At 42.5% G+C, this 16,596-nt stretch overlaps 1 protein-coding gene across 1 annotated transcript in view; it reads right to left on the bottom strand.

The window, feature by feature from the left end:
- The window catches only part of VEGFD (vascular endothelial growth factor D), a 33,204-nt gene that overhangs the window by 7,541 nt on the left and 9,067 nt on the right, over positions 1-16,596 (bottom strand). The window contains exons 2-3 of the mRNA XM_065647621.1: positions 5,623-5,833; positions 1,930-2,120 (exon numbers count right to left, since the gene is read on the bottom strand). Of these exons, the coding sequence (XP_065503693.1) occupies positions 1,930-2,120; positions 5,623-5,833 (402 nt within the window). The remainder of the gene's footprint in view (positions 1-1,929; positions 2,121-5,622; positions 5,834-16,596) is intronic.

The raw sequence follows: 16,596 nt of genomic DNA on the forward strand, positions 1-16,596 counted from the left end.
TTTTCTAGAGATAGTTACTGCAGATATAAATGAGCAGATGAGCACTGAGGGTTTTGAAGAGAAGAATAAGCGATGCCCACCAAGGTAGGAACTTGCCAAAACAGTGGTCCTGGTACTCTATTACCAGCTATTAAACACTCAAGACCATTCAAAATTATTTGCAAAAGCACTCAAAAGCTTCTTCTGGGTGCTTGGGCCAAATGAAAAAGATACAGGTGTTGAGAACTTTGTTCTCAGTTATATCATCTGCTGAATCTCAACTGCATATAGAGACAGCTATTTAACTGTCCTAGGGTGTAATCAGACCATGCATCTTGAGGGGCCTCACTTAACCCCCATGGCCTCCTCAGAGAGGGAAGAAACATGAGTAAATAGAGAAGAGTTCATTCTGCTTCAGCTGGGTTCCTGCAGGGGATCATCCTGGAAACATCTCTCGGTTGACTGTAGCAGGAGCCTGAGGAGCCAAGCAGCTGACCTTCAGCACATCCCAATTGTTTTGGGTGATCTCTGAGCAGCAGTGTGGAAGCCCCAGCTCCTTGGCCAGCTACGTGTGGGAGCTGTTAAAGTCACCCACACTCCCTCTACCCCCACAAACCAGCTTCCTTCCCATGGAAACCAAAGCACGGGGCACATCTTTGCACGCTGTTGTGTCTTGGCTTAATGCTGCATCCACATTCAGGGACTGAGAAATATTCGTAAGATTGACTGCTTAGATATTTAAATTTGAGTGTCACAGTGTCTAAATTTAGGTGGCACGAATATCCTTCAGTGGGTATTTTATACTAAGAAAAAAAATGCTCTCACAAGTACAGGAGTAATTCCATTCATTTTAGAGGAGTAAATCTGCACTGATGGTGGTGTATCTGGGAGTGGAGCCTAGCTGGGGGCTTTTGAGGGAATAGTTATTTTGAAAGATGCTAAAAGAATGTTACAGTCTGCAGAACTGCAGTTTTTCAACAAACTTATGAACTGCTGCTCCAAAACCACATAAATAAAAAAATACTTTTTAGCCTGACCTAGCTCCCTGAGCTGATCGGATGTCTTTTGTGTGTGGCCAACAGCTCATAACAGCTTTCTCCTTCTGGTGTGGAATGAAAGCAATTAATTAACATTGATGCAAGAAAGACGGTCCCTGATTTATTTTACTCCAACTATATTCCAGTACAACCAGACACAGTAGGATTACATTCCAACAAACCTGAAACAAATACAGAAGTAAATTGGACATGCTCCCCATGAGGACTTGCATTTTTTTTCTAAATCAGCTACCCTTGATCTTTGTTCTGATTTAAAGAAAAACCTTTTTAATAACTAGAATTTAATATATTACTCTAAGTCAAAGGTTTTTATCAACTATAAGTAGGGTTGCACAAGATTAAGATTAATCTAGGAGGATCAGTCTCCTGCATTCCTTTCGTAGGTATGAACACACATGGTTTCATCCATGTAGCTGTTTGAAAGTACTAAACTTGGAGCTCTGCTCACAGTCACCCACTGGAACAAGGTGTCTCTGTACATAGGCACTAGAGGAAGTCATACAGAAAGAAGCTCTATGGTTATTCTATGCTCAGTTTCTGGCCCTGGTCATTAAAACTTGGCTATTTGTTGCTTGTTGCACCTAAGCGGTATTGGCTTCTGATTTAAGCTTTTCTTTTCCAATGTGACTCGTGATTTGGGACAGTCAGATCCTAAGGCATTCAAATTGAAAGCATTTAATTTTCCATCTCTACGCATATATAACCACTTTTAATAATGCAAAGTGAATGTAAAATCTTATTGCAAATGCCTGCATTTACTCCACATGGATAAAAATTAATTCTTCTGTTTGTTATGATAGTGCAGACAGATCTTTCATAACAGGATCTCAGAAACCAAACATCCTCTTTCCACTCCAGAGTGAAAAGAAAGCAGATGAATAGACTCATTTACCGTTTTTGACACGTAAGTTGTACTTGTATTCATGCAGCTCAGACTTTCCTCATTGCAGCAGCCTCCGCATCTGAACACGTTCACACAGGGAGGCTTGAAGAATTTGTTGGTTGTTGTACCCAGCTCTTTGGCAACTTCAACGCAGGTCTCCCTTGGCACGCATTGAGTCTTTTGCCATTCCTCGTCTATGACTGGAGAAAACACCATTTTTATGAGCAATCATGGCAAAGTTGAACCTCTGATTAGTGAGGCAGAAGCATTATATAAATGAAAATGAAGTGCTGGCAGGCCATTTGCACTTACTTGGATCGATTTACACTTACTTGGATCGATCTAAGGCCCAGAGAGAGACTGAGTGCAAAATTATCCCAGTAACTTACACCAGCTGCACTGGCAGAGAGGTCGTTGCATTTATCCGCCTTCAGCTTTCAATGCAGATGACCAAAATCTCCACTAATTCCAGTGGGTTAAGTAGAGCTGCATCCATTTCCCCTAACCGAGAGTCAGCTCCACGGCCTCTGTCTGACAAAGTTGGTCCATACCCTGGTCTCCCTTTCTCCAGCGTGGACGTCCTTATTGTCATTTTATCCTCTCTTTGCATGTACCCCACTGCAGACTCTGTAGAGCCTGGGCCTGACTGCAAACACACATTAATGATTAACAGATTCTGGTCGGAGGGTATTAATACTCCCTACTGGATGTAAGCCAGTGAGCATCATTTCCAAAATGTCTGATGAAATCCAAGACAAACACTCTCACACCTCAGTACCCTCAGGGGGCTCGAGTTTGAATAACAGGAACATGAATTCGAGCATGATTTATCTATTCAAAACACTGCGACATCCTTCAAATACTGAATTGTTGTCAACTAGTATTTATTTTAGACTGATCTGTCAAATTTTAACTGCAAGAAGGATTTATGCATTAACTGACTAAGCAGAGAGAGAAAGCAGTGACATTTACATTATATTATCTCAAGTCTTATTAAGTGGCTCTGCTTTCTTTGGCTTTTACTTATGAGATTGAAATTGTGGAATTACATGAGAGTCATCAATGATTATGCTTTAAGTTTTCCTTACAATTATGAAAAACATTTTTCCTGTCTGCCCCCTTCCAGCAACCTTCTGAAAGATTAAAAGCAACTTGTGCATTATTAAGAAAATTTCTCTCTCTTCCAATGCAGTCCACCTCCCTACTATTGTGCAAGCAGGGCATACATTTACATGGAAGTTCTGAAAAAAAAATTCTAAAGACTGTTAATCTAAATACTATATCTTTTCTTTGGATGAACATTTATTTCTCTTTCCTACCTGACTTTCCTCTTATTATTTATAACTTTTTCTTCAGCTGTGTGTATATAAATCAGTTTGTTTACTCCTGCAAAGTCCTTTGCCAGGGTTGATTCGCTCCACTTTCCAGTCTCACAAAAAGTACAAGAAATAAAAGCTTAGGGTCTGTTTTCTGATGTTACAGCATAAATTAAGAGAAGAATTACTAAAATCAACAGAATTTTCTAGAGTAGTGTTAGTCTAACCACAACAGCAATCCAATCCTAGTCCTTAAAATAGAATATAAAGTGTCTGCCAAACTCATTAAGGTATGTGCATGCAATCACTTGAGATGTCACTTCAATGAGCGTAAGCCGTGATGACCTTTCCAACTGCACACATCCTCCTTTTATTAACCTCTTCTTTAGCAGAAGGGCTGTTATAGGAAGGGGTGGTCAAAGAAGTGGATGCCACTTTTTGTTCTGAAGCACTGTGGTCACCCTGATATTTTCCATAGGCAAGCACAGGGCATCTGCTGAGAAATTTGGCTCCGATACAGACTGCAGCTTGAAAGCGCTGCTGTCCCAGGTAAGCTTGGGGGAGGCTATGGTTAGACAGGGTGACACGAGCTTTCAGTGGATTCATCATTAAAGCTCTAAAAAGGAGGAACAAAGCCTTACAGGAGTTTGGGGTGCTGTGGAAGATGGTCTAACAGCGAAACAATGAGGAGCCTTGACCGGTCTTCTTGTTAAAAGATTTTATTAAAACAAAACAGATGCCCTTGGCATAAAGATCAATCCTTAATGACTGGAAAGGGTGTGGGAAAGAAATACGTGTTTATAGGCTCGTTTTTTAAAAAGGAGCTTTAGTACCTTGAACATATTAAGATATTAGAACAAAAGTGGTTTCTGTCCTGGGATAATTCCACTTTGGATGGAAGAATGGAGAAGATGACCCAACGGGCTTTTTTTAACTTAAATTTCAGTGGCTTGGCTTTCAATGAGAAAATTGACATCTCTGTGTCTAGAGTTAGACTTTTAAAGGAAAAGTAGGAAACAACCCAACAGCTGTTCCAAGCAATTAGGAGAAAACTGTACGACTATAGTCATCTGACTTTATTACCTGAACAGTTATATCGTCCTGCCATTGAAAAAAGCCCATTGCAATATGCACTGACTCAGTAACACTTGATAACATTCTCTGTTGTTGCTCTGTATTGACAAAAGGAATATTTTAATTTGTCATTAGTGCTGGTTCTCAGTAAACGAGCAATAGTGAATACAGAATTACAGAATTTGACACTGGGTATTACTTCTAATAACAGTTCTGTGGACTCTTAGACTTGTAAAAGTGAGCAAACAAAATGTCTGTCATTAATTTAAGCCCTCTTAATTGTTCTTCCAGTGTATATTGGATTCTTTATTTCTGTACAAAATTTCTATGAGAAGTTTAAAACCATGCCTGTCATATGAAAACCCTTTTCGGACTGGTACTCATGTCTGCATTTCTGTGCTGTGGCTCAAAGAACAAAATTAAGGCCTTTGCTCAGTCATAATGTAGCTGAATAATGGTATGCAAATATGGCTGTGGTTATTGTAAAAGTGATATTGAAACAGGATCAGTAATATCTGATTTCCCAAAAGGAAAGTGGTATGATCATATCGCTTCAGGGAACAGACTGAACAAAAAAAGAATAGCTCAATCTGTCCTTTGTTAGGCTACAGTGTAGTTTCGTTGCAGGATATCCAATTGCTAGACAAAAGTAGAGTAACGGTGTTTTATTTTACATCAATGAACATATAGTGCCTCTCAAGTCTCTCACAAGGAATAACATTCATTTTTGCTCCAGGTGAGGGAATAGATTTTGATTCCCCACATTCAGGTGTTGGTTGGTTCTTTCAATATCTACTACTTCTCTCCAAAGAGACTTTCTCAGATAGACTGGGATTAGGGCAATGCCTCCTTCCTCTGCAATTCCCACACAGATACTGCTGTTGATACAGTGCCTTATGTCAGAGCACACCTAATAAAAAAAAGGGATTTCTATGCCTGCAGGAAATCATGTTTGTTTCTGCCTGCAAGCAAATTCTGACATTTAGCACAATGCTGCTTGCCGGTCCCTCAGCCAGTCATTCCAACCTGTTCTTTGTACGTTGACTTCCTCTCTTTTCTGCGGACTGATGAATCCATATATAATACATCATCCCTTTGGAGACAATACAGAGAACAATAAGCCTGATTTGGCCACAAAACGAGGAAACATACTCGGGCTGTTGCCTGACGTTTTTTCATATAATTTTCCATGAATGCCCTGTTGTTTCCAGTATGGGTGTATTCTAGGAAACCCCTGGTACTTAACTCTTTGCTGCGTAAGAACCAGTGGTCCTGAAGCTGAGACCAGACTCAGCTGCAAACCTGCACCTACCTTTCAGTGTATCGATATCATAGAAGGCAGCAGCAAATCTGGTAGAACGATGTGATGCAGAGCGGGAGTCTAAATTGGCCAGACTTTTGAGTTTTAGCCTGCATTTCCACAGCTTCCAGTCCTCAGAGTGAGTGATGCGAAGCAGCTCTTCCAGGCTGGATGCTCTCCTGATCTGCTGTTCTGAGCGCTCTAGTGCTGACAGAGATGTCCTCTGGAAAGGAAGGGGGACATCAGAAAACCAGTACCTTTACAGCCTGTCCCCAGTGTAGCACACGGAACATTTGTACAAAAAGGCAGCACATTACCAAGGACAGCCGAGAGTACCTGGGAAAACAGGAGCACACAGGAATGTCCCGGGTTTTGACAGTGTCCAGTGCCAGACCAATCTGCAGGATTTGTGCCTGTATAAATTGGGAAGGAAAGATACCCACTCACCCTTTCCATCACAGCCATTAGAGCTATTTGACAAGTGGAGGCTGTACTCCCTGCATCCCAGCTCCTCAGGCAACCTGGCAGGAACCGGTCACATCGCTGCTGTGCCTGAGCTGGCCAGCTATGCCACGGTGAATCCCGGGTCACCCCTATTTTCGAGAAGTATTCAAGAAGAGACTGGACAATGCCCTTGGACACAAAGTGTGAACTGTGGAGTTGTCCTATGCAGGGACAGGAGTTGGACTCGATGATCCTTGTGGGTCCCTTCCAACTCAGGACATTCTGTGATTCTACAGACAAGCTGAATGAGTTCAACTGCCAGGTTCAAGTGCCAAAACTCTGGTTCCAGGCATGAGACATCACTGCAGGAGCAGGTGGTACAGCTGGAAAATGCCCTAAGTACCAGGGCCCATCTACACGGCAGGCAAACACAACATTCAATGTGCTGCAAAGTGCAGGATGCATCTGACATTTCTGATCCTGACTATCATTTGGGTCATGCTCAAGTCAGACAAAGCAGCCTCAATCCAGCCTCAGTGCAGTGGCTGTGCAGCAGTGTTAGTGCAGTCACGGCATGTTCCACCTGTGTGATATACGTGACCATTCTCCACTTCCACGGGAGAACACTCCCTGCAAAGGCCTATCCCATCAGTTTAAAGTCATTAGTCACTTAAAAAAACCCCTATTTAACAGAAACTTTATATTGCACAGCATCCCACAACAATACTGGTTTCTTTGGCTGCTGCTTTCTGACTCTGTGTTTGTGCCTTTATCAAGGCACTGAGTATTTATTTCCACTGACTCACCACTTCTGCTGAAAACTGTTGCCTCCAACCCGAGTAAAAGGCTATCACTGTGAGTGGCTGTGTTGCACAGGGCTGGTGCTCTCAGCTGGACTCTCTGGTCATGCAGTTGACTGTACTTTCTGACTTGCAATTAAAGGGCTGCAGTGCCAGCTCCCATAAATAAAATGCCAGTCCTTAAAGGCAAAGCTGAAGTATATGAAACTGGTCGTGAGGTGTGTAGCACCCTGCAACCTGAACCAGTAGCAAGCGAGTACTCTGTATAGGACCAGGGAAGGGGTGGAGGAGTGGGTCACCTATAAGAGGAACATTTCTAGATGAGATCTGAAACCCAGGAACTGAGTGCATCTGTTATTTGTTATTGAAACATTTGTGGCATTTATTTTGCAATGATACAGATGTTAGCCTGTACACACAAGCCAAGTTCGTTTTGGGGTAATTACCTTCCACTGACCTAAAGTTCCCTATTTGGTTAACTCAGAATAAGTTATTTGCTCTTCTTTTATACCCATACAGAACATTATATTGTGCTGTAGCAAGCTGCCCTGTTTCATTATGGAGATGGCTGTTTTTCATAGGTGAATAATTTCTCATACATTTCGTATGTGTTGAAAACTGGAAAGCCCATCTCAGTGCTTATGGACAAATAGCTCAGAAGGAATGTGAATACTTAGCATCAGAAACTGAATTTCAAGACAGTTTTACAAACCAGCTACTCAGAATTTTGCTGATCTAGGAAAGCTGAAATTCAGCTTGAGGTCAATGCATCAAGACTCATTTGTTCTAAGAACCACAGCTTGTATCCGCCCCCATTCACAAACTCTCTCCTTGACCCTGCAAAACATGTGAGTATAGGACCAGCGCTGACACAGTAATGGGTCAAAAGATACTAAATCCAAACTCTATTAACCATTAACAGGACTTTTTTCTCTCTCTTTGCCATAAAAAGGTTTTCTAGCTGAATCATCGTCCGACACTTGTAAACTAGAATGAAGTTACAGCAAACCTGTAAAATTACATGTCGGTATTCTGTAAATGAGAAGACATATCCCTGCACTTCTTGTAAGATCAGTAGTTTGTGACTAGCTTTTCCATCCCTTTTATTTTAATATCAAGGGTTTTCATTAATTATTATATGAGTAAATAATTTTTCAATCTAAGATCAAAGAGAACAGAAAAAGTGTACATGCCTCTTTATGGGTTCATCTAAAACAAGAATTTTTACTGCTTTAAGGATTCTTGCATTTTTAAAGCTATACAAGTTCCTTAGTGTGGACTGAATACACTGAAATGAACTGACTTTTTGCCTTCACAATTAGTATTGTATAGAAAGAGAAACAAGTGGTAGAAGTAATTTTTATACCCCCAAAATGCATGTCCAAGAGGATTTGAAATGTGTTACTTAAAAAAATGTACCTCTGCTATTGATGCATCATAGTGGTGTTGACAAAGCCTGCCTATGTATGTAGCTTGTTCCTTCTCTTATTTTACTATTTTTCATGTATTGGAAACTGGAGGAGCACAGTCAAAGGAAATGGAAACGGCAGTGCTCATTACAGAATTCCTTATGCAGTCATCAGAAATATATCCTAATTAACTAAACCATGATTATCCAAAACTCACACAGAGCCCTTGGAACTGAGTTATCGCTTCTCTGTCAACTCCAGCCCTGCTCAGTGTTGCCTGGGCTATTCAACTCTGGACTGAACCTGTTGCTTCTACTCTCTCCATGTTTCCTAACAGCTACCCAAGCTCTGCAGTCTAACGAGATCACCAGTTGCCTACCTGCACAATGTCAGAATAATTGTCTTTCTTCTTCTTATATTTGATGTCTTGCTGTGGAGGGAAGAGATTTACAGCTGATTTTATAACTTCTTCACGGGAATCTCTATCTGGTAAAGAATTTCCTGATGCCCTTTCCTATAACAACAACAGCGCTGAGATAAAGTGTGGTCTCTCCCTTTGAGCACCGCTGACACTAGGTGAGATGCTGAGCTGAAGGCACTGCTATGTTTTAAGGGAGGGCTGAGTCCCAGATAACTCTAGGTTTTTACAATGTGGACATCTATTTTGTCTGTGAGATGATAGTCACTTTCAGCTCCCTCTATAGCCAAGACAGAGAAATATAGACACTTTTAGAGCATGATTCATTTGAAATCACATTGAAAGTCTTTATTCTGGCTTCGAAGCAAGCCCAGGCTCACCAGATCACAAGAGGTATCAATGTCATGGATCCTTGGTCAAATAAATTTCACCACAGCTGTCTGGGGTATAAAACATCTGAAGAGAAGCACTTAATTTTGTTCCAATCTGCCTAAGCACTGAAACAGGAACAGTGAGTACTGCCTTATGTGTTTGGTTTGACTCCTTTGAGACTACTACAGTACTCCCACCTAAAATGTTCTTTTAAACACTTGCTATTGCATAGACAGACTCTTCAGCATCTTGAAGGACATCCCTCATTTTTATACGCTTTGACCACATAGAGGTAGCTGTCTACAACTTTAAAGCACTCAAAACTAAAAGCTTAAGAAATGAAAAGAGAGTGGAAGGTGCATCAAGCCCGTCAGGGGGGTATGGCCCTGTGGCCTTGGACACCGCAGACTGAACTGCTTCAGTCGGGCACTCTCTTGCTGTGGCACAGCAGCACTGAATAGCGTGTGGTCATGATGTCTTTCTGAAGCATTCATTTCTGGTCAGCCTGTTTTGAAAAGGACAGCATCAAATGAAAACATAGAGCCTTTTATGGTCTCAGATGATACCACAGATGATGTGCCAAAGGGCTGCTCGCACCATGCAGATGTGGAGACTTCTTTCATGTACTGCAGTTTAAATTCAAGCCCTGTTAAGAAATAGACAAACATACTCTGACTGACTGAAAAACCTTACTCAGAAGAGTGCAGCTTTGCGCAGAAAAGTGAATAAATGTTTCAAAATGTGAAATTGGAGGAAGGTGTTAGGTTCGACAGAGTCCCAAACCTACCCCTCATGTGATGATCAAGGACTTTATCCCCTTTCACAGTGATATCAAGCGGACAGCAGTTAAAATCAGCTTTTGAACAGGAAGAAGCTCCCCACTCAGCCACAGAGCAGAAGGAAGCATACGGAGAGGTCAAATCTCCACTGAAGGTTTTGGGAGACCCATCTCCCCACATAAAGCAAGAGGAAGAGAGCTGCCATCCATCTGCTTCTCATGACTGCAGTTACATGCTATTTCCCACTTTTCAGATACCACTACCCCCATTTTTTAGGCTTTTTCTGATAACTACAGTCCTTCCTTCCAGGTTCTCCTCTCATTCTCCACCCTGCTCATCATCTTGTACAGCTTGAATCCCACTGTTTATATGTTGTTTATTTCAGTCCTTTCCCCATATTCTGCCTTAAGAGATGAGCCAGGTGGGAGTCTAATGAGACCTACCTCAGGCTGAGCTGTTCTTGTTTCTCCCTGGCATGCTCTTGCTCCGCTTCCCTTAGATTGGCCCAGATTTTAGTAGTCAGCTGGTGTGAGCCATCACCACTGTAGTCATTTTTGGTTGTGATGTTTGAAACCTAGATGTGGAGCAGGACTTCACTGCACTTGGCGTGATTCCCACAGGTAGCAAAATTATGATCTCTGGCCTAAAAAAGGTTAAAATATAGAATCATAGAATAATTCTGGTTGGAAGAGACCCTCAGGATCATCGAGTCCAACCATAACCTAACCTAACTCTAGCACTAAACCATGTTCCTAAGAACCTCATCTAAATGCCCGTTACACCCCTCCAGGGATGGTGACTCCACCACTTCCCTGGGCAACCTGTTCCAATGCCTGACAACCCTTTCCATGAAGAATTTTTTCCTAATATCCAATCTAAACCTCCCCTGGTGCAACTTGAGGCCATTTCATCTTGTCCTATCACTTGCTACTTGGGAGAAGAGACCAACCCCCTCCATACTACAAGCTCCTTTCAGGTAGTTGTAGAGAGCAATAAGGTCTCCCCTCAGCCTCCTTTTCTCCAGGCTAAACAGCCCCAGTTCCCTCAGCCACTCCTCATCAGACTTGTGCTCCAGACCCCTCACCAGCTTCGTTGCCCTTCTCTGAACTTGCTCCAGCACCTCGATGTCTTTCCTGTAGTGAGGGGCCCAAAACTGAACACAGTATCCAAGGTACGGCCTCACCAGCACCAAGTACAGTGGCACAATCACTTCTCTGGTCTTGCTGGCCACACTGTTCCTGATACAAGCCAGGATGCTGTTGGCCTTTTTGGCTACCTGGGCACACTGCTGGCTCATATTCAGCCGGCTGTCAATCAACACCCCCAGGTCCTTTTCCTCCAGGCAGCTTTCCAGCCACTCTTCCCTCAGCCTGTAGCGCTGCCTGGGGTTGTTGTGACCCAAGTGCAGGACCCAGCACTTGGCCTTGTTGAACCTCATACAACTGGCCTCAGCCCATCGATCCAGCCGGTCCAGATCCCTCTGTATGGCCATCCTACCCTCCAGCAGATCAACACTCCCACCTAACTTGATGTCATCTGCAAATTTACTAAGGGTGCACTCAATCCCTTCATCCAGATCATTGATAAAGAGATTAAACAGAACTGGGCCTAATACTGAGCCCTGGGGAACACCACTCGTGAGCGGCCGCCAACTGGATTTGGCTCCGTTCACCACAACTCTTTGAGCCCAGCCCACCAGCCAGTTCTTTATCCATCGCAGAGTACACCCATCCAGGCCATGAGCTGCCAGCTTCTCCAGGAGAATGCTGTGAGATATGGTGTCAAAGGCATTACTGAAGTCTAACTACACAAGATCCACAGCCTTTCCCTCATCTACTAGGTGGGTCACCTTGTCATAGAAGGAGATCAAGTTGGTCAAACAGGACCTGCCTTTCATAAACCCATGTTGACTGGGCCTGATCGCATGGTTTTCTTGTATGTGCCATGTGATGTTACTCAAGATCATCTGCTCCATGACCTTGCCTGGCACCAAGGTTAGACTGACAGTCCTGTAGTTCCCTGGATCCTCCTTCTGGCCCTTCTTGTAGATGGGTGTCACGTTTGCCAGCTTCCAGTCAACAGGGACCTCCCCAGTTAGCTAAGATTGCTGATAGATAATGGAAAGTGGCTGAGTGATCACCTCCGCCAGCTCCCTCAGCACCCTTGGGTATAACCCATTTGGCCCCATAGACTTGTGGGTGTTCAAGTGGTGTAGCAGGTCACTAACCATTTCCCCTTGGATTACTGGGGCTTCGTTCTGCTCCCCGTCCCTGTCTTCTGGCTCAGGGGGCTGGGTACTCAAAGAACAATTGGCTTTACTGTTAAAGACTGAGGCAAAGAAGGCCTGAGAGAGAAAGTAGAGAAGGAGCCATTTGCAAAGAGTCAAGGCAATGTCTGTTACATGCTCCGAAAATGAACAAATTAGCTTTGGAGCTATATCACCAGAAAGCTCCATATGTCCTAAACCTTCAGTACCCTTAAATGTGCACCCTGTAGTCAACCAACTACATTAAGCTATTTCCTACAAGAAAAAATTATGTTCAGTAACAAATGTCTAAGTTTAAGTAGTTCATTCTTATCTCTTCAGCTTACTACTACTCTTAATGTCATTTTTCTAAGTATCAGAGTGGATCCCATACCCAGAGATAAAAACCAGATTCACATCTAAATGAAGTTGTATGTTTTTCATAACACTGACCTTTCATATGTTCCAAAATTCTTCTTCAACTGTTTTCTTGTATTTGGGCTATGAGCAACACCATTGACATCAGGAAATGATAACGTGGGTTAGTATTGTGATTTTTGGATAATTACAACTTCTGTTCTTCCAAAAGAAACCATAATGGGCTATCTGTCTTCTTCCTAGCAATCTCAGATGCCAGAAAAACCCTAAAAGTAGTTAGCATTGGAAAGGAACAAGAGAAAAAGTGGTGGTACATTCAGTGGCCTTTGCTATGTTGGAATCTGTCTTAATCAGACACTGAGTTCATTACCCTTTTGATTTATGTTAGTCAAATATTTGGCTTATTCATCATGTCATACAGATGCACAATCCCACACATGGTCTGCACTGTTCAAACTGAGCCCCTTCTTGAGAAATTAGTATTGGCAGTCTCCTATCAGAAGTTTGCACCTTTTCTCCCTGCTTGACAATCTCCAGGTTTTCTTGCCTAAAGAAAAGGACCCTATCCTTTTCAAATTGATGCTTGAGTGAGTCAGCAGAACCCAAGTTTGCGAAACGCTTTTCTTTTGAGTGTTTCATTCTTTCCAGCCTGTCATAGATGGTCTTTGCATTAATACTGTGTTTGGCCCACTTGGGATCTCCTGAAGGTGTTTTGAACAATGGAGGAAAGATGTGTGGAATTCAGTAGTAAAAGAAAGGCCCCACAAAAGAAAGGTCCTAAATTTATTTCAGGATCTATAGCACAAGCACATGCCTGGGACTTAAAATTAATTATTTTCAAAGCCATCAGTAAATATCATTATTTTTATTGAAGAAAACAGATGCACAGTGAATAATATTTTATGTGCATGTGAAGGCAAAAATAATAGTTGATCAAAATCCATATTTTGCTCAATCTGAGAAAACTCTTGCTTGCATTTCACTCTGTACTCAGGCACACCCACAGACCCAAGAAAGACATCCTGAAAGATTACGTAGATGATTACTTCCCTCAAGCCACAGCCTAACAGTCTCTATCCACAATGGAACATAAGCCTCTGCTTAAAGCTAAACACATGTAAGAGCTCTTCTGAAAATGAATGTTTTTCTGAATTAGGGTCACAGATACTATTGTGGCAAGCACTGCATAAATACCAATGGAAACCTTCAACATTATCACTGCATTTGGGGCCAGAACAAATGATTAAGGGACTTCTCAATAACCTTAAACTTTTTTTTATTATCCATCCTCTCAGAAGTTAAGCAACAAAAAGAAGGTAACAGCTTTATGTTGCCAGGGAAAGCAGATTGTAGCTGCATAACACAAAGTGATGATTCTTTTAATGCCATTATTTCACAAACATGGCCAAACAGGTTTAAGCTAAGTTCAAAATAAATCTTTCAAAATTAACCAGTCCAGGGGGGAGTTTTCACCACAAAGTGAGGGCTCTTGGACATCGACAAGAAGTACTGGCAATATGTGAGGACATTATGGACCTTTATGTGAGAGTGGTGTGCTTAATGCAGGAGTAGCACCTCAATTCAGTTCAAGGGGAGTCATGTAGAAGACAAAGAATTAATGCAACCAGAATTGAACTCCCCGCCCTTTCCAGTGCTGCCTGAAGGCTGTTCTCAGAACCAGACCCAAACCCGTTTAAATATTCGGTATATGATTCATCACCACAGGAATTACCAAGGAACTTTGTTGGTATGTATGCTACACTGGAAAATAACCTCCTTTTCTTCTGTAGTGCATTCGCCAAGGTGTTTTTATGACAGTGTATCCGCTGGTCATTGTTATGGGCTCAACTTGCAGAGAAATGGTGCCTACAGCTCCCTGCCACACGACAATGGCTGAAAATAAAAAAGTCTGATCCTATGGGTATCATTCACCTAACTGAATAGGAACTAGTTATTTGAGATACCTGTTATAGTTAGTGGAGAAAAATAGGTCCATTGGGTGCACATTCATCTCATTCTAAAGCCTTTTGGATAAACTGTGCCTCAAAACTGCCTCTTTCTATTGATGCTAAAGGAGGAGTTGGCAGGTCACTAGCTCAGCTGTAGTTAAGTGACTCAAATCCAACTCAACTGAGAGCAGTCAAATGAGATGAAATCTCCTCTTCTTATCCCAAGCACAGGTAATGTACGGGGAACAGCAGTCAATTTTTCTCAGGTACACAAAGATAAACAACCAGGATGTGCAACTGCACCAAGGCCTGAAGGACCCGGGACTGGCTGAAGGCCAGAGAAGGAAAACACTTCATTCCCTGCCTCAAAGCCATGGGATAGCTGCCCAGCTGTGCTGTGGCTCACAGCACACAGACTGTGAGCTGGTGTGGCCAGAGGACTGCAAAGGAGTTGCTGTGGAAGAGTCCTGTTCTCTCTTGGCAGGAAAACAAAGCGGCTCCTGCCATTGCGAGGCCAACGCAAAGATCTACATGGTGTAACACAAAGATCTAGATGGTGTCTGAAGGCCTCCTGTTTGGCTATTTTCCTGGTGAAGATAACAAGCTTGTGTGGAGTCTCTGCAGTAAGAGGAACTCCTTTTGGGGATTTTCATCATTACTAGTAGAATATTTAGCATTACTGTGGCTCTTAGGAGTATGGGGTCAGGTACAAACAAAATAAAATAATGATCCCTAATCTAGCATCTACAACCAAAGTAGAAGATGACAGAAAACACAGGAAGGCATTCATCCAAAGGGACGACTGAAGAGATGCAGAAAATATTGCTCAGAGTGATGGGCGATGATTTTGAGATAGCAGAGGCTCAACCATTGCCAAATTTTATCATAATAAACATTGTCTATAATACGGCATCTTGTATCCTTGGGGTGTTGCACAATGGGTAATACAATTGTAAGAGAATCTTCTGCAGTCTGAAAACATCAGGCTTGCAGGAGTGACTTGCTGCCTTATCAACCCACAACTGCATCACCCTATAAACATCTAGCATGAGGCGTCTAACTTTACCACATGTCTGACACATACTAGTTTGCACTAATTTTACCATCACCATTGCATTTCATTTCTGAGGACTGAAAGAACATCTACTTTTCAACAGCTCAAATAAAATCAGAATTTTGGTTCTCTGTCAGCTGTGAACTTCTGATACAAGAATTCCCATCCTTGACTGTATCCCCTGTAGAAACATGATTATCTATGCATTATTAGTGTGCAAATAAGTTCTGTTCTAATACTTAGAATAACAGTTTAGGCTCTCTCAGTGCACTGCTTTCTCCAGTCACTTGATCATCACTGTTACAGCGTTAATAACCTGGAAGGACATGCTACTTATGGTGGGAACAAGTTTAGGTCCCGTAAGGCAGATTTCCAGCTGTCACATTTTTAGTAGAGTGCTTTCTCCAGTGAGAATTGAAAGCGTACAGCTATATTGTCCAAGCATATGCAAAAATATGCAACTGGGCTGAATTTCTTCTTTAAGAGGTTGAAAATGGCCTCAACACTCTTTTCCCAAATACAAAATCAGTAAGGACTGTGTTAGAGTTGAGAAACCCTAGGGTTGCATCAGATAGTCAAGCTGCGGTTTTGGAGCTCGGAGACGAAGTACCAGGGCAGCACTTTTTGTTTTCCAAAGCCCCCTCAGAAAATTGATGCCTTGATTTGCCTGCTAATATTTTCGGCTGTGCCCACTACTACAGTATTTCCTGCATCTCTTGAAGGAAGATTCCATGTAACACTCACCCCCAGAAATATGCGTATCAGACATGAGTCTCCTGGCCGTAACGCCCAGACAGCTGCTCCTGCTGTGCCTGCGGAGGAGGAAAGGGTGCTCTGAGTGGAAAACCTGAAGGTCACCTCTCTACCCTTGTCAGGGCTTGCTTGCTCAAATAAAGCTCAAGGACTGAAGAGCAGGCATTGGAAAAAAACCTCTTGCTTCCCACGTGCATAGCCTAGGTGAGACCTCTTCCCTTTCTGCCCCAAGAGTTAAAGAGTGTTGGCCTTGGCTGTGCAGTCTTTCACAAAAGGGTGACTGTAATCACACCACCCTGAAGTCCTGTATGTCATGACTGCATAAAGCCCTGTTCTGTGAGAAGAGCAGTGGAGAATTACCAGAGCACAGAAAGAAAGACTGGTA

This window comes from Caloenas nicobarica, chromosome 1, assembly GCF_036013445.1.
Source record: "Caloenas nicobarica isolate bCalNic1 chromosome 1, bCalNic1.hap1, whole genome shotgun sequence".
Taxonomy (NCBI): Eukaryota; Metazoa; Chordata; class Aves; order Columbiformes; family Columbidae; genus Caloenas; species Caloenas nicobarica.